The sequence below is a fragment of the Blastocystis sp. subtype 4 genome (assembly GCF_000743755.1).
Source record: "Blastocystis sp. subtype 4 strain WR1 chromosome Unknown seqid_0203, whole genome shotgun sequence".
Lineage (NCBI taxonomy): Eukaryota > Bigyra > Opalinata > Blastocystidae > Blastocystis > Blastocystis sp. subtype 4.
The window spans coordinates 1-24,326 of NW_014569344.1; the positions used below are offsets into that span (position 1 = coordinate 1).

Consider the following 24,326-nt stretch of genomic DNA (forward strand, 5'->3'; position numbering starts at 1 on the left):
TGACATTCCTGAATCTTATATTAATGTGTTAGAGTTAAAGAAACGGTTAATCGAGAAGAACAAGATTGACATGAAACGGGATTTCAAATTCACATTAACCGATGAATCGGGAGAGAATGGTATGTGTTTGAAATTGAAAGAGTGAGAATTGTAGAGTATCTCGATGACGCTACTGTTATGAAGAATACTTCGGTACTATACAAAATTGAACCATTGAAAGATGGGGAAATTGGTATTATGCGAAAGATCAATTCTCTTGGAAAGAGACCTCCTCGAAGAGAAATGAACCTTGTATCGGGTCCTTCGAATGTCCTTTCAACAGTTAGTAGTATGAATTCTCTTCCTCAAGGTTCTTCTTCCTTACGTCCTTTACCAAAGACATCTGTTCCTACAACAATATCGTTTGTTTAGATGATAAATAGAAATGGTGAGGTTGTTCATGGGAAAGATGAGATTCCTCCTCCTGAGTATCTATGCAGTCGATGTTATGTGAAAGGTCATTTTGAAGAGAATTGTCCAACTCTAATGGATAGTGATTGGTTGACAAAGATGCGTAAATGGAATGTAGTATTGTGACTAGAGTTGAATGATAGTTTATGATGAGTCGAGGTATTCCAACAGATCGATTGGTTCGTATTGAAGATCCATTGTCTGTAGAGACTCTTTTGAGTAAATGAAGAGAAGTGAGATAATGTGTTAGAGTTGGGTAAGACAATCGTGCGTCATCCAATCTACAAACATTTATGTACTGTAGAGAAGATGAAGAATAGTCAACCAACCACTACAATGAAATGGAAGGTAAGTAGTAGGTGTTCAGTGATTCTTCGTTCTTCTGGTGGTGTATTGAATTATTGGTTCTTGTCTTGTTTGCATGACGTTATCACGCAATTCACATAACAATCAATAAGGTTAATGGAATGAACTAAGAAGGTGTAGATGGATACACCAACGATCTTCTATTGTTATTCAGGAAACCACTTGATTGAAGATGCAGTGATTCTTCCTTGTTGTTGTCAGGTTATTGGTTGTCGAAGTCACATTCTGGATTTGGTAACAGGCAACAATTTGCTTTGTCCTAAGTGTGGAGAGAAGGTGACATTAACTCGGATTCATTCTCTTCCTGTATTGAATGAATCGATTCAACACTTTGCAGAGCAACTCAAGACACTCGAAAGGTTAGGATCTCTTGATGATTCGAGGAGTGGAAATGATCCAATATCTGGTCCAAATGACGTATCTTCTCGTTCTGATCCATCACATCATCAGAAACAGGAGGATACACGAGAAGTGTTGAGTGAGTGAAAGAGTATCTATTGAATTCTAGGTCATTCACGACACTCTCATTCCAGATATCATAGTCGTTCTCGATCTCGTAGTCGTTCAAGACACCATCACAGCCGAAATCAAAGATACCGTTGATAGTCATTTATTGAAACAAATGTTTAGTTAATAGATACAACAATTGAACATTGTATTGTTCATACAGAGATAACAAGTATCTCCCTCTAAGTTGTAAGTTTCCTTTCAAACCTACTTGTTCGCTTCCCTGAAGGTAATGGATCCTCTTTCAAAACAAATTGAATAGGAATAGGAGTATCTGGAAAACAAGGAAGTCGCATCTCTAAGAGTCATTCACCAACCTCAATTGAAACGCTTCAAACTAGCATTGGATTTCAATTCTCGACCCATGCAAAATAAACGAGCGCATGTTAATGACTTGGGATTCTCTCGAATGAACTCTTTCAACCTATCCAGTTGTTCTTCACATCCTATTCTTCATCCAATCTTTCAAAAGAAACCTTCAATATCAATTGTATCTGATTTATTAGTCTTACTTGACAGAGTTGACTTGAAGGAGAGGGAGGATTGTTTTGAATCCACACAAATAATCTCCTCAGGCTCTATCATAGATTTTGAACTTGATAGATCCGATAGACTAAGACTACTCAACTCCTTCAGAACTCGTTTCTTCAACTGTCGAATCGAATGTCGGTTGGATTCTTTCATTGTTAGAAATACTCCATCATATGTGTTGAAACTACAAGAAAGGTTCAATACTGGTGTTGTTAAGGAAGTCGCAATGTGCCCAAATTCTTCTTCAGACATCGTGGAAAATGTTTCAATTGATTGTGTGTTAGAACAATATCACTTTGGATCAAACACGCTAATCACTCCCTTTCACAGCAGCTAGAAGTTGTTGTCGCATTTCCTATTCATAATTACAATTCATACACATTTACAGCTAATAATGCTTCTTTCTGTCTCATGGCAGTTGCGAATTCCTTCTTCATTTCTTTCATCATTTCTTCTTTCTCTCTATTCTCTCATTCTCATTTCATATTCTTACTTTGCCTCTTGACTTACTCGAGTTACACTCTCATCCAAATAGTATTTCACTTCTTTATCACTTGCCATTTGATTATAAGCTGATTGAAGATCATTCTTCACTTTCAATAGGGCTGTATCCCGTTCTTCCACTGTCTTCTTCAATTCATTGACCTCTTCTTCTAACTGTTGTTTCTGTTTGTCAACTCAATAACTACACACTCACCTCCTCTTTCAACAATCGCTCTTCACTTAGAAGCTCGGCAGCATAACTCTATACTCAACTCATCTTTCTTCTCCTACACGTTGTTTTGCAATAGTTTCATTCAAGTGAATATATGTTCCATCTACAGGAAAATGAGATGACTCTTCCCCTTGTTTCACTTCACTCAAACACTGTTGAAGTCTTGGATGAGCACTTCCGAGATACTCGACAGAAAGTGGCTGACATAAATCAGAAAGAGAAGAACCTACATCCAGATAGGAGAAAACATGAAGGAGAATGGATCGAGAGAGTTGATGAAGGAATGAAGGAAGAAGAGGATAAGAAGGAGCCAACACACTACACTTCATCTCTTTCTACGATTCTACTTCATATAAGCATATCGCACTGTACGCATCTCTTTCCGCATCCTTTCAATTTCCTTTTCCTTCTCTTTCACTTCTTCACCGATTGCCTTATTCCTCTCTTTCAGATCCACCATTTCTGCTTTACACATCTTTACTTCATCTTCTAATCTATTCATTCAAATATCAATCTCATCAAATACGCTTTTGTTCGTCGCAATTCACTTCGAATGGAATCTAACTCTTTCTGAAATTGTTCCTGAAGATTNNNNTATTATAGAAACACACCAATTCCCACTTGTGCCTCAACAACTTGTAAACTACTATATCGTGCATTTGCTTCTTCTAAAATATGATTCTCTTGCTTCAATTGCAAGATTTGCTTTTCTAACGACTCTCTACACAAATCACTCTTTCTCTTTCATTTGACTACTTGATCTGATCCTTTTCGTTCAGTTCCAATTGGTTCAATATCCAATCCACACAACTCCTTGCTTCTCCTAGTAGTTGGTATTGAAGAAGCATTTTGTTGAATTCATTTGACAGAAGAGAATCCATAAGGGAATAGAGTATTGAATCAAAGAATTCGAGATAGAATCAACAAAGATCTCTAACAAACACTCTCAATTTGGATACACTTATCTTTACTTACGAGCAATGTCGTAGTTCTTCACAAACCAATCCACTGTTTCCTTGATACCTTGTCTCATAGGAGTAAACTTGTACTCAGGAAGGTATTTACGCAATTTTGCATTTGAAGCAGTCTTCTTGTACTGTCCATCAGCCTTCGTATGATCATACTCAATGTTGTGATAGTCAATCGCATCAGCAATGTAGTCAACAACATCCTTAATCGCCACTTCTTCATCTTCACCAACAGAGAGAATGATTGGTTGGATCTCCTCATAATCACGAAGGACCCAAAGGATCAACTCGCCCATATCCACATTGTAAATGAACTGACGAAGAGGCTTTCCAGAACCCCAAACACACACTGGCTCTCCTGATTGTTTCGCCTTGTAGAACTTGTGAATTAGACCAGGAACCACATGTCCTCCATCAATCTCATAATTATCAAATGGACCATAGATATTTGAGGGAATAATTGCAGTGAAATGACAACCATACTCCTCAGCGTACAAACGATCCAAAACCTCGATCATACGCTTCGCATAAGCATATCCCTCGTTCGAGAAATGTGGAGGACCATTGTGAAGCATAGTTTCATCAATAGGATAGCTTGTCTTGTCAGGGAAAATACAAGTGGAGAGACAAGAAATCAGCTTCTTCACCTTGAACTCACGACAAAGCTCCATCACATTCATGTTCATGATCATGTTATCATTGTAGAATTCCACCTTATGAGCCATGTTATTGAACAGACCTCCGACCTTTGCAGCCAGATGAATTACATGGGTGGGTTGATACTTTTCGAAAACAGCACGAGTCGAATCACGATCTCTGTGAGTGAATTTGAATACGAATGGACTACAACAAATCACAATCCTTAGAACTAAGAAAGATCCACTTCTCATTTGCTTGTTTTCCATCACCCTTCGTTCTCTCCAGAGCCAGCTGGATTCCGTGACCTACAAGTCCCGTTCCTCCTGTTACAAGAATTGTTGACATTGGTTGATCAAAAGTGAAGTCATCAGGTATCATTGAAACGGCACATGCGTTTCTACGATTCCCCTTTTCCTTAAACTGTATTTTGACAAACACAGTAATTATTTCAAATTACCATATTTTTATTATCTAGCAGGTAGAAGACAAGAGCATTTCTGTTAAACTGAGTTCATAACAGATCTTGCGTTAACGGACATCCAAATAATTACGTGACATAAACCACACGTAGTACTTGTGTTAAATGCATCTAAGGATTCGGAATTACAATCGAGGATTCCAATAGTATAGGTTCCTGTCTTCTATAGTTAAGAGTAGACCATGCTGTTAACATCGAATATGGGGATGCAGATTTGACTCATAGATAGTGGTGCTGCTTGTTGAATATTCTACTCCTCAGTCAAGCTCAGGAGAGTACATATTGGCGTAAATCTGGGGAGTATCGGATTTTTCCATACATGGAGCTCCAGGCACAGTTGTTTATTTCGACCCAATCGAGATTGAGAGGGATGACAGGCCGTGAAACATCTCCTATATAGCTTTCCTTGACAAGTCCCCATTCTGTGGAGTCCACTCCTTGCATGAGACGAAAGAGCCCGACCCAATTGAGAGCATATAAAGATGCTAGAACTTGAAGTATCCTATGGAGTCTCCACAGTCTTTGTGTCATAGGGTGAGATCTGTAGTCCTTTGAAAATGGAATGGAACAGCGTGAATTATTTTGGGAGAAGTATCTAGATGGGAATGAATCGAAGTTCATACGCATCAGTAAGCAGGTTAAATGGCTTTGTCTTGGGGTAACCAACAACAAAGGAACCATTACTAGGGATCTCTGGCACTGGGTAGCTAGATCATTGGACAATGGCTACTCCTACATGTATAATTCATCTGCTTCGTACATCTTCAGTTTCGGTACATGCATCTGGACATAGGGAAAGATGGATGGATACTCTTCGTGAGGAAGGATTGATGGAATGGGAGCTTCAACACTCTACATCAGTTTTAGGAAATTCAAATACTCGGAGATACTTCTGAAATGAAAACTCCATTAGAATTGAGTTAAGAGGAAAAACGAAGATGATTGAAAGAAACAATTCAACTACAAGTACAATCACGGGGAAGCTGTTAACAGCTTAATTCACAAAAATACGTTTCATTCGCACGACTTCCCGACCATTTTCAACATCTATATGCTTTTCGAAGAATACAGGTCTGTACTGTTCAGGAAGCTGCATAATTGCCCAATCTTTACAGAACTTTTGCATATCGCTACGACCCTAGAATGGATGTCGTTACAAACACTTACTTGCATTCGTGCATAAAACACTTCACATACTTTGGTACTTGACGTATTTGGCCATCGTTTGTTATTCAACTAGACTCAAACCCGCCATTAATCCTTACACATTTGTATAAGTGAAGTAGACTATCAGAACTGGTTACAGATACATATCCAAAACCCAAATTGCAATTCGTTTCAATATCTACTGGCATGTAAAAGAAATCATATTGATTGGCAATATGCGAATCTAAAATTGTAAGCATTTGCTCTTGCGTAAAACTAAAAATGAGAAAAAAGAATAAATAACGACTCATTCGGGATATTCTTCAACATCAGAGTTAATCGAGGATCCTCTCCAGACCGAACCTTATTCAAGTCAATTCGATATTTCGAATAATCCATATTGCGTTTCGGTTTCTGGCCTGAAAAGACACGAGGATTGACATTCTATACTTCAACCGTAACCAACATTCAAACTGGATCGATTGCGTCTGGAGACTCTAAAACAGGCGTTTCAGTAAACGAAGTTTGTTTCTTGGAATCTAACTTTGACACTCCTCGAGATCCTTTTGAGAGATTTGATAAATAATTGGACTTACGATTTGAATGAAAGGAATTTGGATGGTATGAAAAAGGACTGGATTCATGTGCCGAATAGTAATCAGCGCCATACTCACTGGAATGAACATTCGAAGATAGTGAGCGTGATCTTTCATGCAAATAATTATCACCAGAAGAATAATCCGAATACAAAGGTACAGAATACACTTCTGAAGGATCTTCGAAGAATTCTTCTCCAATGTTTTGATCAATTGCAAAACCACGGGGACGAGAGTAATTGATTGCGATTGGAAACGGTGGATCACCATAATGCATTGTATTACGATCTGAGTAGTGTATAGGAACTGCTGGTTCACTATTGATGCGTTGATTTCGAGTATTCATGGGATCCATTGAATCGTCAAAAGGAGAGTATGAATGAATGAGAGAAACATCATATGTCGCTCTTCTACCACTTGGAGTTGAGAACATTCTTGAATAACTCGAATATATGGGCATAATAGAAGTCTCAGGAAAAAAGGAATCCTCATTGAGAACTGTTCCGTATCCTAAATCTGGAATAGGTGCCGGGTTTTCATACGAGAACTGAGGAATATCAGCAACTGGTGACAAATTGTTGCATGATAAAGATAAATACGGATTAGTAGAATGAGGATACTTATTCTTATAATTGCGATTAAAAGAACGAATATATGAAGATCTATTCAAACTATTGGCATTTGAAGATCTAGGACTTCCTTAAAATGATTTACCTAACAGTTATATTACCTGGAGAATTAACACAATAATCATTGGTTAGATAATCATGTGTACAGGCTGAACCTGACGTTGTATCGTTAAAATAACTCTGATGAGAGGCTGAAGATAGTTTACGTGTTGTTTGTGATGATACATTATTCTATAGTTAACTTACGACAAAAAGCAATACAACGCTAGAAGTAGATTGAAATCCATACTTCTCATTACCAGAAGTAAAATTATTCATCGACAAACAGAAAGAGATAATAGATAAGGAAAGAATGAGGATCATGCTTGTTTGTTCGTTACTTAGGATAATCCATGTGAATAGGTATGTTCTCCAAAAAGATTCTCTGCAATTATTGCCATGTTTGATTGAATGATGGTTTGACAACTCCATTCCAGCTGCACAAATAGTTATATTATTCCATTTTCCAATCATTGTGAACGGTTTCATATGTATAATGTGTATATGTTATGTTACGAATTCACTCTGTTTATCTAGCATGTAATATGAAAAGAAGATGTTAGTCCAATACATCAATGAGTTCGGTTGACTTATGTGAAGTTGAGATGCTTAACAAGATGAGTAACTAACCCATTAAAACACATGAATAGTTGCATACGATCGATTTCTAGCAAAATACACAAAAACTAAAGTCGGTACTCAGTTGCACTTTAAACTGTCATCAGTCTTATCTTGCTTAGTTCTCAAGATGAGTAATAAATACCAATCAAAATGTGGTATTAACCTTGGATCTTTCATTGCAGTGTGCCACAAGTGGAATAACGTTGCAATGTCGCATCAGGACTCTAACTACGAGATTGTAAGCAATGATCAAACTAAAAGGACATTCTCGTAATAAATTAACTGAACATGTAACAATTAGGTCTATGATCGCCTTGACGGAGAAGATCATAAATGTCGATGGTCATGTAAGGAAGCTAGTAGTGATCCTTGCTATGAATCATGTGTAGGATCGGAAAGCAGCCAATAGCACTTGTTATCTGCCTCTCAGTTTATTTAACCCCAAAACCAACCTTGAAGAGGAGGCTTTTTTCAACTTTCTGCCTATGGAAGTGAAGGAGAATCTATTACATTTCACCTTTTCCTTAACTAAGGTCAAAGAGCAATTTTGTTATCCTGCTCTTTTGGGTTATGTTCTCTGGTTTATCTTTTACCGTATTGTACATACAGATAAAGATCTTTACACGAATATGCATTCGATCATGCATGATCCTGATCGTAGTAAGCAAATCAAACAGTTGCAACCTGTAATAGCTGTATATTGATTTTGTGTGTCTATAAACTCTAGATCACACCGGTTCTATCATCTCAACAGATTCGTTTGCTTCGTTACACTATGAATTGTTATGGTCTTCCTTCATCATTCTTTGTTGATGAAGCTATCGCAATTGGTATATCATTTGGTTTTTTCCGAGACTTATCAGCATCTAAAGAGTATGAGCAAGTTGTCGTATTTCCAAATTGTGGAAGTGAGTTTTTGACAATAACTGTGATTCGTTTTACCAATGGTCGAATGGAGATGGTATATTCTGTTAGTAAGGATAATGTTGGTGGCCGGTACTATACAAAAGCAATGATGAATGTTCTTCTGAAAGATATTGATGAACAGAAGAGACAAGAAGTGCTTTCGAATTCATCACTGAGAATGAGATTTTTTGATGCTGCAGAAAAGCCTAAGGCCACATTAGGATCATTAGATGTTGAACAAACTGATGTTCAAGTGATAAATCCGTTTGATTACGAAGATGAAGAAGACTTTGAAAAGGAAGTGAATCGAAGCGAATTTGAACAGGAATGTCAGAATATGAACTTAGATAGTAAGATTCGAGAGGCTCTTACTGAGACTGTTCAGGTATACTTCAATGAATCATTTGATCCTTAGTTTCTCAATGATCATAAGCTGAAAGTTGATGATGTAGTACCTATTGGAGGGTCAATGCGTTTATCAATGCTAAAAACTCTTGTTTTGAATCAAATGAGAAGTGTGATGAAGGAAGAGAAGCCATTGTGTATGACAGTGAACATGGATGAAGATATCAGTGCTGGAGCGTGTAGAATGAGTCATCTCTTTGTAGACCATCGCTTAAGAATTGACAAACGTCTTCAAGATAAGGCCGTATTTCAGGATCTATCTTCAAGTGATTCTGTGTTTGTAAACGATGCTAATGATCCAGACCCTTATGTAGATGGTTTGAATGATCAAAAGCGTTACTTCATCACATGTTCAGAGTACTATTTAGCTGGAATTGAAAAGAATCGTTGGCATTCATTAGACGACATTACTGAAGATGAGGAGAGTCGAATGAACGAGAGTAGGATAAGCAAAGTATTTGTTATGTAGTTATTCGCAAGGATGTGGATCGACTTCTTGATCGAACGAAAGAGAATGAATCTACAAATAGTCGAATCAGTAAGGCTCGCTCAGAAGCTGAGGGGAAACTGTATGCTATTAAAACTCAACTGACGAATTCTACTCCATCAACAGAGGTTGATGATGCACTGAAGAAAGTGCGACTGCTCTTAGCTCGGGTCAGTCGTACAAACACTTTTGCTACAGCCGAATCCACAGAATTACTGATGAAGGACATCCAATCATTGGATAGCGAAACACGTTCTCTACGTGAATCAGCTTCACCAAATCCACGTCCTTCTCCTCGTTCTTCTACGGAACTTAAGTCTAATTTGATATTCAATTCACGGTCTCAACCTATGAAAGGATATCCATTGAACACTCCTGCAGGTCGTAATTCCGTACGGTATACGCAACAGGATCATGGGTCATCTGTCATTCAAGGAAGATACTCTGGTATTGTTGATGCTAGTATATTGACTCAAATCTCTGAAAGACGGCAATCAGAGATACCGAATCAGGACGCACCGAATATTGCTGATGTACTGGACTCATCTCAGAATCCCTTCCTTCCACCGAGTGATTTTTCAGGCACTATTCTACCAACAGGGTTCCAGAATGCTCGTACTCCTCTTCTAGGTTCGCTGACTCCAGCATCCCAGAATATTCAACCTCCTCCAGTACCCGCAACATCTTCAGGATCTCATGCTCCTCCAGTACCTCCAGTACCTCCAGTACCTCCAGCTCCTCCAGCTCCTCCAGCTCCTCCAGTACCTCAGAATCTTTCAGGATCTCATGCTCCTCCAATTCCTCCAGTTTCCACTATTTCTACGAATTATCTTCCATCCAAACGTGAGTCCATGGCTAAGACTATTGTTTCGGCTGAATCACATCCAACAAGTGTGGTTATGCCATCCAAGGTTGGATCCTCTTCATCTTTTGGGATTTCAAAATCTGACTCATATGCAAGTAATCATTCTTGTCCAGGAACCCCTAAGCCTGTTAACAGTCCTTCTCTTCGTCCAAGAAGTCCTCCTCCTAGTCCTCCTATTCGTCCAAGAAGTCCTCTTAGTCTTCCTACTCGTCAAGGAAGTCCTCCTCCAAGTCTTCCTACTCGTCCAGGAAGTCCTCCTCCTAGTCCTCCTCATTCAAGAATCTCTAGGCCCAGTAATTGCTCTTCTAGTGTGTCTAATAACATAGGTCAAATAAAGAGTAGGACTGAGTCGGTAGAGGCCCTTAGTGATGGTTCGGATGATCCTAATGGAGACCCGGTAGAGTTTTGCGGTAGCATCCCTAAATCACTTCATTCTTGTGATAATCAACAAGAGAGTGAAGCAAGACAATACGATGCTCAGTGTAAGCAAAGTATCATTGCCTCCTGTAATCTTCAAGCCAATGGTGATGCATCTCCTATTCTTCCTCCTGCTTCTGTTTCTCTTCCTCCTGCTGTTCCTTCTCTTCCTCCTTCTGTTTCTCCTGTTTCTTCCATTCCTGCTGTTCCTGTTCCTCCTTCTATTCCTTCTGTTCCTTCTTCTGTTCCTCCTCCTGTTCCTACTTCTACTTCTACTTCTGTTCCCTCCGTTCCTGCTGTTCCTCCTTCTGTTCCTCCTTCTGTTCCTCCTTCTACTTCTGCTTCTGTTCCTTCTGTTCCTTCTGTTCCTTCTTCTGTTCCTTCTTCTATTCCTTCTGTTCCTCCTTCTGTTCCTCCTTCTACTTCTGCTTCTGTTCCCTCTGTTCCTGCTGTTCCTGCTTCTGTTCCTTCTGTTCCTGCTTCTACTCCTGTACCTGCATCTGGTAACCAAGGGAAACCGAAATCGTTCGTGAATGTCCTCTCATCATCAGTGGATAAGAATGCCAAATCCAATACATACAATCATGAGACGGATAAGAAGATAATAAATGAAGAGATCCAGAGTGCTGATAAAGAGATTTTGCTGCATTCAGGTGAGACTCCTTCTGGACCCAATCAGTCATCATTAGAGAATGTGACTATCGTTCCAGAGCAATCTCCAATCAAGGAACAACCATTGGAGCAGCCTCCAGATAGTAAACTAACTATAACTACGACTCAAGAAGATATACCTCCAGAGGCTGTATATGAGGAGGACCAGAAACAGCAAAAGGAAAAAGAAGAAACTATTAGAAGGGGCTGTGGTCGTTGTAGAAGATAAAGATATTCTTGTGAGTGACTTCATGAATATTGTTTGTTTGAAACAAAGGATTGATAATCACCTACTCATTCCTCGGATCTCTTCTTCAATCTCTTTGAGCTGCTGGAGATGCTTATTCTCAAAATCAAAAATAGTTGTCTTCTTTTTCTCATTCAAAGCAATTCGTTGCTCTTGAAGTTTCTCTTGTACTTCTAAGGACTTCTTCACTGCTTCTTTTGCCTCTTCTAGGCTACATTCCAGTGACCAGATCTGTCGGAAACAACTATCAATCTTATGTCTTAATCTCGATACATCTTGAGCTGCAGGCTTGTCCAAATCAGCAATCTGCTGATGAAGGAGGTTGATATGTCTGATCTTGTTCATCACTGCATCCCGCTTCTCATGCACAAGTTTCAACATAATTTCTCTCTTTTCTTCTTTGAATTCTTCACTATCTTCTCCTGTCCATGCTTCTGGTGGCACTTGAAGAATGTCATCACTGTCACTATCACTTAATATTACAGGGTTCAATTCCTCTGCTGGCCTTTCAGTTGGATCTTCCACTAACTCCATCACTTCGCTTGCCACTATCACTTCTCCTGATTTCTCTTCTCCAGAAGGTTTATCCACAGAATTTGATTCTACAAGGTCCAACGTGATTTCATCTGATTTCTTTTCTGCAACAAACTTTTCAGGCCCCATTTCATCGGAATGACTCACTTCTGGTTCCTGTTCTGGAACTATCTCTGCAGTATTCTCCTGTAAGTCCAGAATCGACTCTTTTGGTGGCTCTTCAACTGGAAGAGTTGTTCCCTCAACTATCCCCTTCATTTCGACACGTTCTTCGTTGTTACTTTCAATGTTTTCGACATGTTCACTGGAAACCGGCTCTGTTTTATCCAACGTCATTTGTCGACTGAAGAGTACCTCTTCTTCATTTTCATTTGATGAGTGCTCAGGTGGTGATTCCACCACATCATCTACGAATTACAAGGTAGACAATCAATTACTTTCTATAGCCTCATTTCGAACAATAGAAAAAGATAGTTCTTCTGGAGTAGTTGGATTGGTTGTTTCCTAAAAATGGTATTAACAAGTGGAGTTATCCTACATTCATGTTTGGAATACAATAAACTATCAATAAATAATGAAAACAGAATACTGGAACAAATCAATGATTGTTTGACACCCGAATATCTTGTTCTTTCTATTGAAAAGATCCTAAGGAATCGAATAGAATATGTTTTCAAGTGACTCCATATAATAAGTTTATCGGTGAAATGAAACCGTTATGCTAAGGAACTTCTGTAGCATTTCAGATTCGTCTCTGTGTACTTATAATCTTCTTCCAGTCATTTTGCGTAAGTATTCTACAGCGATACTGACGGTATTAGCTCATGTCTAATGAAAAACAGATCCATTCTTCAGATCCTTCCTATCTGACTGCAGGTGGTAATAAGTGCAAAGAGATAAGACGATTCTTCAATAGGAAAACAAGAGTTACGATTGATGATGGACGAGTATTTGTTGGAGTATTTCATGTAGTGTTTGTATTGACTATATGATTTATAGTCACTGGATTCGTCTTCAGGAGTAATCCTTCAGAATACAAAGGAATACTTTCATTACGGTAGGAAATGCTTGGATAAACTTGACACTAGGTGATAAAGAACAAGAATATTGTCGAGCTGCAGGAAGAGTCTTTATTCATGGAAAAGCAATTGTGAAATGCGAAGTGATCAGCGTTTAGTCTTTTTTAGTGCTTGTTGTTTTTTTACCATACTGATGTTGTAATGAATCTTCTTTTGAACATCTTGTTCATTTATTTCCTTCCACTTGTTATCTACACGATTGGAAAGAATGAATATGCAGAAAATGCTGATGAACATCTGTTAAGTCAAAGGACTATTATTGATGAATCAGATGTGAGTATTTTCAGTATCTGAGTATTTTTGATTTCATATTGAAGATTGTTCAAGTACCATTGTCGAGATTGAGCTGTTAAGTGTATCCTGGGATTATTTCTTCGTTTTGATTCGTGGAAATGTCTTAAAAGGGCCATCAAAGCTTTATTTCCTCAAAACCTATTCAAATGTCAGTGTCGGTATTGACCTCATAGTAAGTCAAGGGAAATCTACGTTTGTTCCTTCAGGGACAGAATTTAAGATTAATGTAAGGACTCAAGGTGTCAATTCCATCTCTCTTCTTGCTGAAGATACTCTCACTCGTTGTAAATCTGCTATCATATCGATTCCCCTGTCCCAATTGTTGTCAAGTGAGGAATTGCAATCATGGGTCACATTCAGAAAGAAAAAGGAATTCACTTCATCTGTGGTCTCCTCAGTTGATAATTTCCAACTCAACCTGCTTTCTTTCCTGTTCCATTTCTGCTCCAGCTGATTTATACTTTCTGATTGAGAGAGAAACTGTTGCCCACAATTCATCTCTCGTAAAGGCTCCAGATGAAGTAAGACAGCTGGGCTTCTATGGAGGTCGTTTTGCTGATGAAGCTTCCTTCTATGTCGGTTCTCTTTCTCAGAATGGTCGTTTTCATATATGGATTACTCTACAAGCAGATGCTGACCTAAGTGATGTTTACTTCTATGAATTCGCTATTCCTAGTTGATTTTTTTATGTCTGATTGATTGTAGAGTGCTTTTTTGACGGATCTGTGATGCTACTCAGTAGCATGGAGAATGATCGGGGTGTGTTGGGGCTTTCTGTGGAAGTATACACAGAAACATTCCCAGCAAATCTATTCATTCTTGCAGAACCTCGAGATAAACATGGAACACGACCTTCTGCAGATGAAGTTGTTTCCCGCGGAACTCATTACACAATCGAATCATCACGGGTGGCTGATCTTACTGTATGGATAGACTTGTGATGATAATAATAGTTTGATTCTGGACTTGAGGGGAATCAGATTCTCTGGATCGTGTTGGGTTCGATTGATAATGAATGTATCTCCAACGTATTTCGTTTTACTCATACGACTACTGGTACTATCATCATGATTCGTTGACCGATAGCATCGACTGACGTTTTCTCTATGTCTTCCTTGCTAATTACTCCACTCTTTCTATCTGAGTCAAATACTACAGTTCTGGATCTCTATCGAGTAGTAGGCGTGATCCAACTTGCTGGCCCTATTTCAACATCTGTTTGTGATGTTTATTACTCCTTTTCCCGTCAGTCACCAATTCCAATTCCAGATCGTATTTCTGTTTCTACTCATGTGTATCTTGACATCCTTTCGTTCTCCTTTTTGGTGAAAGCAACAGATCTAGAAGGTGTTGATGATCCAGCTGTGATGCATGTTACAGCTGAAGCTAGTTTGGATACCCAGAGTCATCGATTTGTTGAACGGGGAGAGTTTCATTATTGTGCTCAATTTGTTATGAATTTAGAGATTGAGCCTTCGAAAGAGCTAGATTCGCACACTGTATGAAGAGAGAGTGGTTTGTTATATAGATGGTTGTCCATGGGAATGTCACTGAAATAGCGGAAGTGATTCAGTTCTCCTCTTCAACGCTTTTAGTGAAGGAGGTAGATGCAATAACGACCCTAATGAAAGGAGAATCGTTGCTATTTGAAAAACATCAGTATTTTGTAGTCAATGTAGATGTGTGTTTTCTTGGTTTCATTTAGATTGATCGTTCTACAAACAACTATGTATACTTTTTAGCAAGAAGAGGAGATTGTCTTTCAACAGTGATATGTGTGGATGTACAGTCTTCTAGTTTTTGTAATCTATCAGCTGTTTCAATTAAACACTTTCATTATTGTTGTTTACGTCTCTTCTCTTTCATACTACAACTACAGCCTTGTCTCTTCGTACTCTTCTTCTCCTCTTCTTCTCCTTCCTGATTCTCCTCCTCTTCTTCCTCTTCTTCTTCATCCTCAGAACAAGTATCACACTCAGAACCACATTCAGAATCACAGTCTGAATGACCAAACCCTGATAATGTGTGCATAATTGTCATAAACAGTTCTTCAAACGATATTCCATCATTCTCTACACACTATCTGTCATCTATTCAATTAATTAGTACATGATCACTAGCTTCCATGGCATGATCCAGATAATCTACAATCATGGACACTTCTTTATCCTCCTTATTCTCACACTCCTCAATTGATTTAGTAAGTGTCTCAACGGTAGATAATAAGTGGTCGTCGTCCAATTGATTACACAACTTACTATCAACCATTTGTAACTTCGCTGCTTGACTCAATGCCAGATGCAAGAAGCCAATATAAGCCTCATGGAAGTATTCTGCTGCCTTTGCACTTAATTCTTCACATTTCTTGCGATCACTCTCTGGGACCTTATCAGTGTCATATTCACCAGGCTCATTCTTTTCTAAAACTGTTGCAGCAATTCCAAGAGCAGCATTATGATAAGCAGTACCCAAAAAGGTTCTAGCTGCATTTATCTCTTCTTCATCATTCAGATTCTTGACCTCCTCATAGTATTTTTTGGCATATTCCAAGCTACCCTCGTAATCCTGGAGATAGGCACATAATTGATCCAATGTATCATACAGTTTAATTCCTTCCAGTCTCAACGCTTCCTTATCCTGGCAATACTTTTGAACATGTCCCACAAGAACTTTTAAGTCCTTAACCAAATCGTTGAATGACTCCGTTTCAAGCATTCCTTTGTCTTCTGTAACAGCAACAAAATATTCCACTACTTGTCGCAACATCTCAGGGCAGTTTTCATCAACATCATATTGGCTACAGTTAAAACAGTGACATATTAATACTTCTTTTGAAGATCACGGACACTATCTAAAAAGTCATCTGGCTTATTATTCTCAGCAAGCTCTAACAGGGACTCGAGTTTATCAGATAGCAGCACTATTTCTTACTGTTAGAATCCATTCTTACTCTAAAAGACAACAACAAAAAGAATGAATGGAATCTAAGTACCGTAGTATAAGTCTTGATTTGAAAGAGGTCGCGTGTTCAGGAATCGATGAAAACCCCGAGCAATTGAATCTACTTCATAATGTTTCGAAAGGATCGTTTGTCATTGTTGCTGAGACACCAGCAAGAGAATTATAAGAGCACAACTCCCGAACCTCCACCTCGAGATGATGAACGAGTTTCTTATTCTACAACAAAGAGTATGGTAGTACTGGACCCTGATAGTATTGTATTCGAACCGTATGTGTCTTCATCGTCTTCAGCGAGCGATAATGATTCGTTATCTGAAGAAGTTGTTCCTGTAAGTGATTTCAAATTGATTGATGTTTAGATTAATGTAGATAATCTGGAGCAACTCGACTTGGATTCTGATTTTAGTATTCAGACTTCGGGACCGATTTCTCCTCACATTTGTGACGTTTAGAAATGATATATTCTTGATTTTTAGGAAGATATCAAGAAATACGAACACTTGCCGTATTTTCCGGTTCTAAAACAGACTATCTTCTTTGATACAATTTTCAGTAGCGATGAACGTGATTCCATAATGCAGAATTTTGTCCAGGTGAACTATCCGAAGGATGCAATTCTGTTTTCTCAAGGAGAACTTCCTGGATATCTCTATATTGTTGTGGATGGTACAGTAGAGTACATCCAGACAGACGTTAAGGGCAATTCGAATACACTTCAGCGATTGTATTATCTGTTTCCAATTATGATTATAGATATACAGGATCTGTGATTGGTGAAGCTGATATCTATAACAATAATCGTTACGAATACTATTGTGTCACTTGTGAATCTGTATTCATTCTTTCCATCTCTCACATATAGGTTGTTGTATTACGTTTGACAACTGCTTTTGTAAAACAATTGATTTCAGAGAATCATCGATATGAGCTTGTATTTAAGTGATGTTCGTATAATCACTAGTATGTATGTCGCTCTCTCTGTTCGCGCAATTGGAAACAAATGATGTGGATAAATAGCATTCTCCAAGGAAAGAATGAAGAAAAGGAAATGACATTGGGAGCCGGGCAACAGCGTAGGCCTCGGAAAAGTCCTGTTCGTCGTACATTGAATGTAGGGTTGAATGAAGAAACTGATCATTAGTTGGTCATTCGTGAAGATGAACAATTGAATGTATGGATTAATCAATATATGCTTTTAAAAGAGATTTCTGTTGGAATCAATAGTCGTGTAGGAGTGAGAGAAGGATCTGAGATTCAGATTTACACATGCTTATCAAAATCTGATCAACAGTACTATGCACTGAAGTCTATCAACAAGCATATGAAATCCATTAAGAACAGTAGTCGATTGTATCGATTCTGGGGTAACAATGCGATTGATGTGAGACATTTTCGTAATTCATAATTTCTAGTCCCTGCGAACTGAAGCTAATATTCTAAATGATTTAAACCATCCAAATATTGTCCAATTGGTTGAAGTGATGGTTGACAATAAAATGAACGATTTCATCCTAGTGGAAGAATTGATTCCTGGCCGTATTGTTATGGAGGAATCACTGTAAGAATTCATTTCATTCTTCTTATCAGAGCCCCACAACCACCGATCCCTATTATGAAAGCTATTCAGATTTTCCGTGGGATTTTGAAAGGTGTTTTTTATTTGCATTCCCGCGGGATTGTTCATGGTGACCTGAAAGTGAGTAATGTGATGGTTGAAAACACATGGGAAGAGTTACCCAACGACATTAATATAGGCTCTATCTGTGAGGCTCCAAGTACTCCATCCCTCTCAGGACCAGGATCCCCATTTCTTGATAGTTTTGGTGGAGAGTCGCCTTGGTCTCCAAAGCCTATTTATGTGATGGAGAAGAAAGATGAAGAGAAGGATCATTCCACTCTTTGTGATCACCGATTCGAGGGGTAGGAGAAGAGATAGTAATGAGATTCAGGGAGAAACCTCATGATCATCATTTACGCCAATGCATTGCTGATATTCTGGAAGCCAATGAAAACCGGGTTCGAATTATAGATTTTGGAGTTGCTTATGATAGTACCAAGGGGTATAAATCAAAGATACAGGTGATTTATAGTGAGTCATCTATTTACGGGACTCCAATGAGTATGCCACCTGAAGTTTACAATGCAAATATTCTAACTACAGCTCGAGTCACTCTTCGGAGACATTTGGGGCATCATGTGACACATCAAGACCTTAACAAAGCTTGTAACTTTGGAATGTGTCGTGATATTTGGTCTTTGGGTGTATTGTTGTATACAATGGTCACGGGAATTGCTCCATTTTATGGGGAGAATATAAAGAAGTTGAGTGAGAAGATTATGTTTTCAGAACCCGATTATGAGATACCAACATTACAACATGAATATGCGTTAAAAGACCTATTAAAACGAATGCTGTATTGAATGAATTAGAGCATATAGACTAGAGACAAGAATCCTTTAACAAGAATATCATTAGAAGGTATCATTACTCATGAATGGGTATCTGTTGATGGATTCTATCCAATCAGTTTAAGTAATTGTAATCCAATCATTTAATCATAGCTAGTACTTTTCAGATCCTAAAGGAAGAACAAGAAAAAACATCATCAGAACTTGATCAGTCTAATTTATCTCGGTATAAAGTCGTTTCAGATGATCGCCAAGAAGCCATACGCAAGACAAGTGAACGACTTCAAAGTATTCTTCATGAATCTCATCATCAAATGGCTCGATCCAGTAGTTCACTTCTGAAGAATCATTCTAATTCTTCACTTGATTTGTACTCAATGGATACACGTTCTACCATTCATCCAGAACGATACACGGCTTCAGGTACTCTAACCAGCTATCTAAATGAACATGTTCTTTGTGATTCTCCTATACTGGAACCCAGTCTTGATCTTCCTGTGTCAATTGATCCTATGCCTTCTAATACTCGTCATACTCCTGATTTAACATTATTGCCCCATCTCTTTCCTGAGAATGAGACTCCTTCTTCTCCTCGACACAGAAGTATCTTATCTCGTTCTGCTTCTCCTATTCATTCTCCTCCTAATCCACAGTCGAATCTTTGTCGATCATCGTGTCTCGACGAGTTGTTGAGTGCATCCAATTCAACTCATTCTCCTTCCTTTGATACCGTGTTCCCTCCTACTAGCACTGTTGATCCTTCGGTTCCTAGTGGGATTGGTCTTCAAACTGCCTTCTCTCTCTCCTCACGACCGTCTGAGACAGAGCGATATTCCAGTCCTCCCTCTCCTCGCATGAGTATGTCACCTCATGTGTTGATAGGTCGAGGTGTTGTCTCATCATCTCTCAAAAGTGGTCTAAGCATTTTATCTCGAGGTCCAAGTGTTTCAAGTTATCTAGGTATTGAGAGTAGTCAAGACAGTTCTCCAAAAGCTCATTACGTAAAGAAGCTAACTCGATCTAGGTTGAATAAACATGTCATAATTACCATTAGGGGTTCTTTATCTCTGCCTTATTCAATGAATGGAGGATCCGCAGTTCATCAAAGATTTAATGAAACACAGGAATCTTCTCCATCTCGTTCTTCATCACAAAGTAGTTCATTTTTAAGTGATCCACCCAAACCACTTCAGATCATCTCATCACCAATTCAAGAAGGTATCAGAATAAACTTCTATTTATTTATAGACTCCAAATTACGTCAGTTCACTGAATCTGAGTAGTAATTGTTTGTCCTGATAATTATAGTGATACGGATTATGGCGAAATGGAAGAAATCACTCATATTTTTGACAATTTGGAAACTCCTGAGGATTCTCCAGTAGCATTAGATGAAGAATTAGCTAAGGATTTTGAACCTCTCGGCCAAGGGGTATTACCTGTACGCACTGTCCAAGGGAATATGGTTTGTTCTGAGATGCGTTTGGTATGTGCATTTGACAGTGATAAAGTTTGAATATGAGAGATGCTTGATGTTAAGAATGGTTGTGAAGCGATGGAGGATCGTATCTCGTTGTTACTCTCAACCCGAGGGATTGTGGATGACTTGTCCAATAGTGGTTCAAACAGTAGTATATTTTGTTTGTTCGATGGTAGGTTCTGGATTTCAGAGTTATCCAAAGGACATGGTGGTGATGGTTGTGTTGACTACATTAATAACAAATTTATAAGTACTTTGGTTGAAATTTGATTGTATGATTTACCATAGATATCACAGAAGACCTATTCAACAGATATTGTTACCGCGGTTGTTAACACATATGCCGAATTAGATCGTTCCTTTCTTGAAGTAGCAAGAGAGAATAAGATCTTCAGTGGGTGTACTTCAAATACTGTAATTCTGATTAAGTCGGTTTTAGGATGATTGTTCATTCATAGTACGAAATTTGAGAAAATGATATATTGTGCCAACTGCGGTGATTCCCGTTCGGTTCTTTGTCGCAATGGGACCTGCATCGAATTGAATGTGTGTCATAATGTGAACAATGAGAAGGAAGTTCAGCGTATAAAAGATGCTGGAGGGTGTAAATCATTGGAATTTCTGAATTGTAGATACATAATGAATGATCGAGTTATGGGAATCATGCAAGTGACTCGGTCGATTGGAGATATTGAGTATAAGACAATGAAAGAATACTATTGGCATTCCGAATTCAAAGCTGATTTGATTACTTCAGTTCCAGATATTTGTAAGGAACATCGAATGCGAGGAGTATCAAATAGATAATGATTCATTGGTAGGATGAGTTCATTATTATGGGAAGTGATGGTTTGTTTGATGTGATTCCACCTCAGGCCTGTGTGAATTTTGTTCGAAGACAACTCCATAAAGACAATAATCTGGATCGGTGTTGCCAAGGTAGGTACTTGTATCATCTTCAAACTAGAATTACTTAAACGGGCAAAGCGTTTGGGTTCTCATGACAATATCAGTGTTATTATTATCTATTTGAATTCGGGAAAACCAAACATGTAATAAGGACCTATCTACTGTTTCTTACAAACAATCTCAAATGCATCTTACTAATCAAGAACTCATTTATGCCAGAATCTCATAAGGAAGAACATAAACTGTCTTGATGGGCTTGGTAGGAACCACAGTATGGCAAGCACGAGGTTGAGCAGGGATTCTCTTCAGGCACACCTTCTCTCCCTTGTTTTCACGCTTGATAGCCTCGTTCTTCTTTACACGGTTCAAGTGCTCCATTCTGCACTTAGAAGGTCTCACATGCTCAACCTTCACATGGATTCTCTTCTTGATGATGCGATTTCTCACCTGTTTGTTCACTTCCACACCCACAGCAGTCTTAGTCACATCAAATACCACTCCAGTGCGTCCATGGTAACCCTTGAACGGCATACCCTTATGGATGGAGCCATTGGCCTTAATATCGACATAGTCTCCATACTTGTAACAACGCATGTAAGTAGAGAGAGGAATCACTCCATGATCAACGGAAGTCTCTCTTGAACATGTGGCGAGTACGAGCACGATATCCGTTAGCGTGAGGCATTGTCTACAGGATCGTTAGTCATATCTGATTGGTATAAAGCAAACAAAACAGATGTCAATAGAATGTAGCGGAAAATATTAAAAACGACACAAAGACACGAACAGAATCACCTACAATTCTTAGTAAGAGCAAACAATGTATATAGGTGGATAAAACGAGGACAATAACCGTGTGGGGCAAAAGAAATCCAGGGGTAAATGCTACTCAAAAAACAACTCAAATTAGTAAAAGATTACAAATATCTGTTTCCATACGTTGCTATATCACAAATCTATTATGGGAGTGGATAACAGACGACCGAGTGATGATTCCTCTTGGGAGGTTTCATCCAAGGTAAATTACAAACCCACGAAGCAGACGTAAACACTTCATAATGACAATGGATGGTTTCTACGACTGTGTCAACACCCATGGCACCAGATGGACATACAAGATGGACATTAGTAGTTCGGTTTCTTCCAGTTGTCGCACACTCATCTCCCTACATGTCACAAGAACGAACGAGTGCATACATTGGTATAAACCATATTTACATAGGACTCCTGAGGATCTGAAGGCGAGAATACACGAACAATTCCATAACCTTGAGCCAAAGTCGCTTCTTCATCATAGAAACCTAAATTGAACCTGAGTGTCATAAACAATACTTAGACATACGATAAATCTGCAGATATTAGTTTCTGTGTGATATTCACCTTGTGGTAGACGGAATAGAGCCAATTATCAGACTTCTAGAAGTAATGCCTCCCTTCCTATCTTACAATGGAGACCTTTTGAATATCCGCACTTTTTGTCATTCGTCGTCGAATCTCAGTGAAGGCAGCCTCTTCCTCTTGGGTAATACAGAAGGCATCACTTTGAATAGAAAGACTTAACGATTCAGGGAGAAGAGAGTCGATTTCAAGAGAAAATGGGATAGACTCAACTACATTACAGAGGAAAAGAGGAAGTACTTGGAGTATGTGTCATTACAAGAGATCGAAAGCATTTGTATGTTGCTATAACCTTTTGAATATTATTAACCCCACTGCTGTAAATGAAATACTCAGACATCTTGGCTGTAGTTGAAATACTATCTCCAAAACGATTATTTCCATGATGAGATGAATCAATTAAAAAGAAGGTCTTCTATACGCTGATGTAGTAATAAAACAACAACTTCCTGTGATTTTGTTATTAGTGTAACATTAACGCCCGGACAAATCTGAACAGTACCATAGTCACCAGATCCCATATAACACTGGCTTTGGGTTCGATTATATGATACCATTGTTAGTGGAAGTGTTTCTTTATTTTCATCTTTCACAACACTAGTACAGTTGTACCTAATGATAGTCAAACAGCACTATGACTTACTTCACTCGTTTCTTTGTCATTAAATATGATGGGCCAGAGCCCTCCGTTATTAGTTTTGTTGCTTCCTCTTCACTCACTGTAACAACATCAATAACATCTTGTTCGCCTAGAAATTGATACTTTGCAGTAGTACAAAAGAGAATTGATAGACAGAATACTAAGTACATCATGATTGTGATTGTCGATAATCTTCAATATTATCATTCTATGTAATAGGTACAAAATAATAGAGACATTTTAGCGATACAAAGTGGAATAGTGTTGACATGGACAGTCTAGTGTCTATTGTTTTGTTGGTGCTGGTAATATCAAATACGGTAGCGACTTGAACTCGAAGAGGTTTCATTGATGAGAATAGGATAATTTTCGATAATGCTAATATGGACCATAATAAAAATAAATGAAGTTGATAAAACTGCTATTATTGGGACATATTGATTATAAACACCAAATCTAGAATGATTAGGGCCATAGCATTTATCTCTTTGCATTCTTATCCAGTGTTGAATATCTGGAATCTGGATTTCTATATTTTGAAAGGAGATTTTCTGTTTTCTCGTTCTGTTTATTGAATATAGAAAGAAGATACAAATATAAGGAATGCAACAACAGTAAGGGAGTTGATTGTAAATAATAGGTAGACAACCAGGAATGATGAATTCAACTGGAATGATGAGTATGGGTACCGGTACGACTCCGAATGGAGGAATGATGGGTCCGAGACCAAATCTACCTATGAAACCAAATAGTTTGACTCCACGTCCAATGGTACCTCCTAAGCCTACTATGCAAGGTCAAGGACCTAGACCTATGATGCCTCCTAAGCCTATACAAGGAACTGGAAATGATCCTTTCGCTACTACTCCTCAACAACGAATGTTCTATCAGAATCTGTTCATTCAATTGGATAAGGACAAAGATCACAAAGTGAAACATGATGAAGTGATTGCTTATCA

The 24,326-nt window shown here is 38.5% G+C and overlaps 9 protein-coding genes across 9 annotated transcripts; 5 read left to right on the top strand and 4 right to left on the bottom strand.

Annotated features, from left to right (window-relative positions):
• Nucleotides 1–70: 70 nt before the first annotated feature.
• Nucleotides 71–897, top strand: JH06_5230 (hypothetical protein; the record flags this gene model as incomplete). The annotated part of the gene is made up of 5 exons (XM_014671014.1): nucleotides 71–119; nucleotides 155–384; nucleotides 412–564; nucleotides 594–669; nucleotides 701–897. 5 exons carry the CDS (start codon nucleotides 71–73, stop codon nucleotides 895–897), a joined length of 705 nt encoding a protein of 234 aa, XP_014526500.1.
• A 2,639-nt stretch (nucleotides 898–3,536) lies between these two features.
• On the bottom strand, nucleotides 3,537–4,262 carry JH06_5229 (GDP-l-fucose synthetase; the record flags this gene model as incomplete). Its single annotated transcript, XM_014671015.1, has 2 exons — nucleotides 3,537–4,184; nucleotides 4,212–4,262. 2 exons carry the CDS (start codon nucleotides 4,260–4,262, stop codon nucleotides 3,537–3,539), a joined length of 699 nt encoding a protein of 232 aa, XP_014526501.1.
• Nucleotides 4,263–5,701: 1,439 nt separating this feature from the next.
• JH06_3409 (RNA-binding protein) lies at nucleotides 5,702–6,199 on the bottom strand (the record flags this gene model as incomplete). Its single annotated transcript, XM_014671016.1, has 3 exons — nucleotides 5,702–5,890; nucleotides 5,920–6,076; nucleotides 6,105–6,199. The coding sequence occupies 3 exons, from the start codon at nucleotides 6,197–6,199 to the stop codon at nucleotides 5,702–5,704; spliced, it is 441 nt and encodes a 146-aa protein (XP_014526502.1).
• Nucleotides 6,200–7,930: 1,731 nt separating this feature from the next.
• JH06_3410 (heat shock protein HSP70) lies at nucleotides 7,931–11,645 on the top strand (the record flags this gene model as incomplete). The annotated part of the gene is made up of 6 exons (XM_014671017.1): nucleotides 7,931–8,044; nucleotides 8,075–8,380; nucleotides 8,413–8,976; nucleotides 9,007–9,436; nucleotides 9,466–10,641; nucleotides 10,675–11,645. 6 exons carry the CDS (start codon nucleotides 7,931–7,933, stop codon nucleotides 11,643–11,645), a joined length of 3,561 nt encoding a protein of 1,186 aa, XP_014526503.1.
• Nucleotides 11,646–12,915: 1,270 nt separating this feature from the next.
• On the top strand, nucleotides 12,916–15,275 carry JH06_3411 (hypothetical protein; the record flags this gene model as incomplete). Its single annotated transcript, XM_014671018.1, has 11 exons — nucleotides 12,916–13,011; nucleotides 13,040–13,165; nucleotides 13,197–13,254; nucleotides 13,286–13,359; nucleotides 13,385–13,562; nucleotides 13,594–14,002; nucleotides 14,046–14,245; nucleotides 14,276–14,493; nucleotides 14,524–14,626; nucleotides 14,657–15,069; nucleotides 15,099–15,275. 11 exons carry the CDS (start codon nucleotides 12,916–12,918, stop codon nucleotides 15,273–15,275), a joined length of 2,052 nt encoding a protein of 683 aa, XP_014526504.1.
• A 2,737-nt stretch (nucleotides 15,276–18,012) lies between these two features.
• On the top strand, nucleotides 18,013–18,952 carry JH06_3412 (serine/threonine-protein kinase; the record flags this gene model as incomplete). The annotated part of the gene is made up of 3 exons (XM_014671019.1): nucleotides 18,013–18,089; nucleotides 18,119–18,451; nucleotides 18,481–18,952. The coding sequence occupies 3 exons, from the start codon at nucleotides 18,013–18,015 to the stop codon at nucleotides 18,950–18,952; spliced, it is 882 nt and encodes a 293-aa protein (XP_014526505.1).
• Nucleotides 18,953–20,267: 1,315 nt separating this feature from the next.
• On the top strand, nucleotides 20,268–21,476 carry JH06_3413 (CAMK protein kinase; the record flags this gene model as incomplete). Its single annotated transcript, XM_014671020.1, has 8 exons — nucleotides 20,268–20,426; nucleotides 20,481–20,568; nucleotides 20,597–20,637; nucleotides 20,709–20,848; nucleotides 20,879–21,022; nucleotides 21,053–21,212; nucleotides 21,242–21,359; nucleotides 21,388–21,476. 8 exons carry the CDS (start codon nucleotides 20,268–20,270, stop codon nucleotides 21,474–21,476), a joined length of 939 nt encoding a protein of 312 aa, XP_014526506.1.
• Nucleotides 21,477–21,539: 63 nt separating this feature from the next.
• Nucleotides 21,540–22,014, bottom strand: JH06_3414 (60S ribosomal protein L21; the record flags this gene model as incomplete). The annotated part of the gene is made up of 2 exons (XM_014671021.1): nucleotides 21,540–21,964; nucleotides 21,987–22,014. 2 exons carry the CDS (start codon nucleotides 22,012–22,014, stop codon nucleotides 21,540–21,542), a joined length of 453 nt encoding a protein of 150 aa, XP_014526507.1.
• Nucleotides 22,015–22,288: 274 nt separating this feature from the next.
• Nucleotides 22,289–22,983, bottom strand: JH06_3415 (hypothetical protein; the record flags this gene model as incomplete). Its single annotated transcript, XM_014671022.1, has 5 exons — nucleotides 22,289–22,495; nucleotides 22,527–22,641; nucleotides 22,672–22,745; nucleotides 22,776–22,939; nucleotides 22,968–22,983. The coding sequence occupies 5 exons, from the start codon at nucleotides 22,981–22,983 to the stop codon at nucleotides 22,289–22,291; spliced, it is 576 nt and encodes a 191-aa protein (XP_014526508.1).
• Between the last annotated feature and the right edge of the window lie 1,343 nt (nucleotides 22,984–24,326).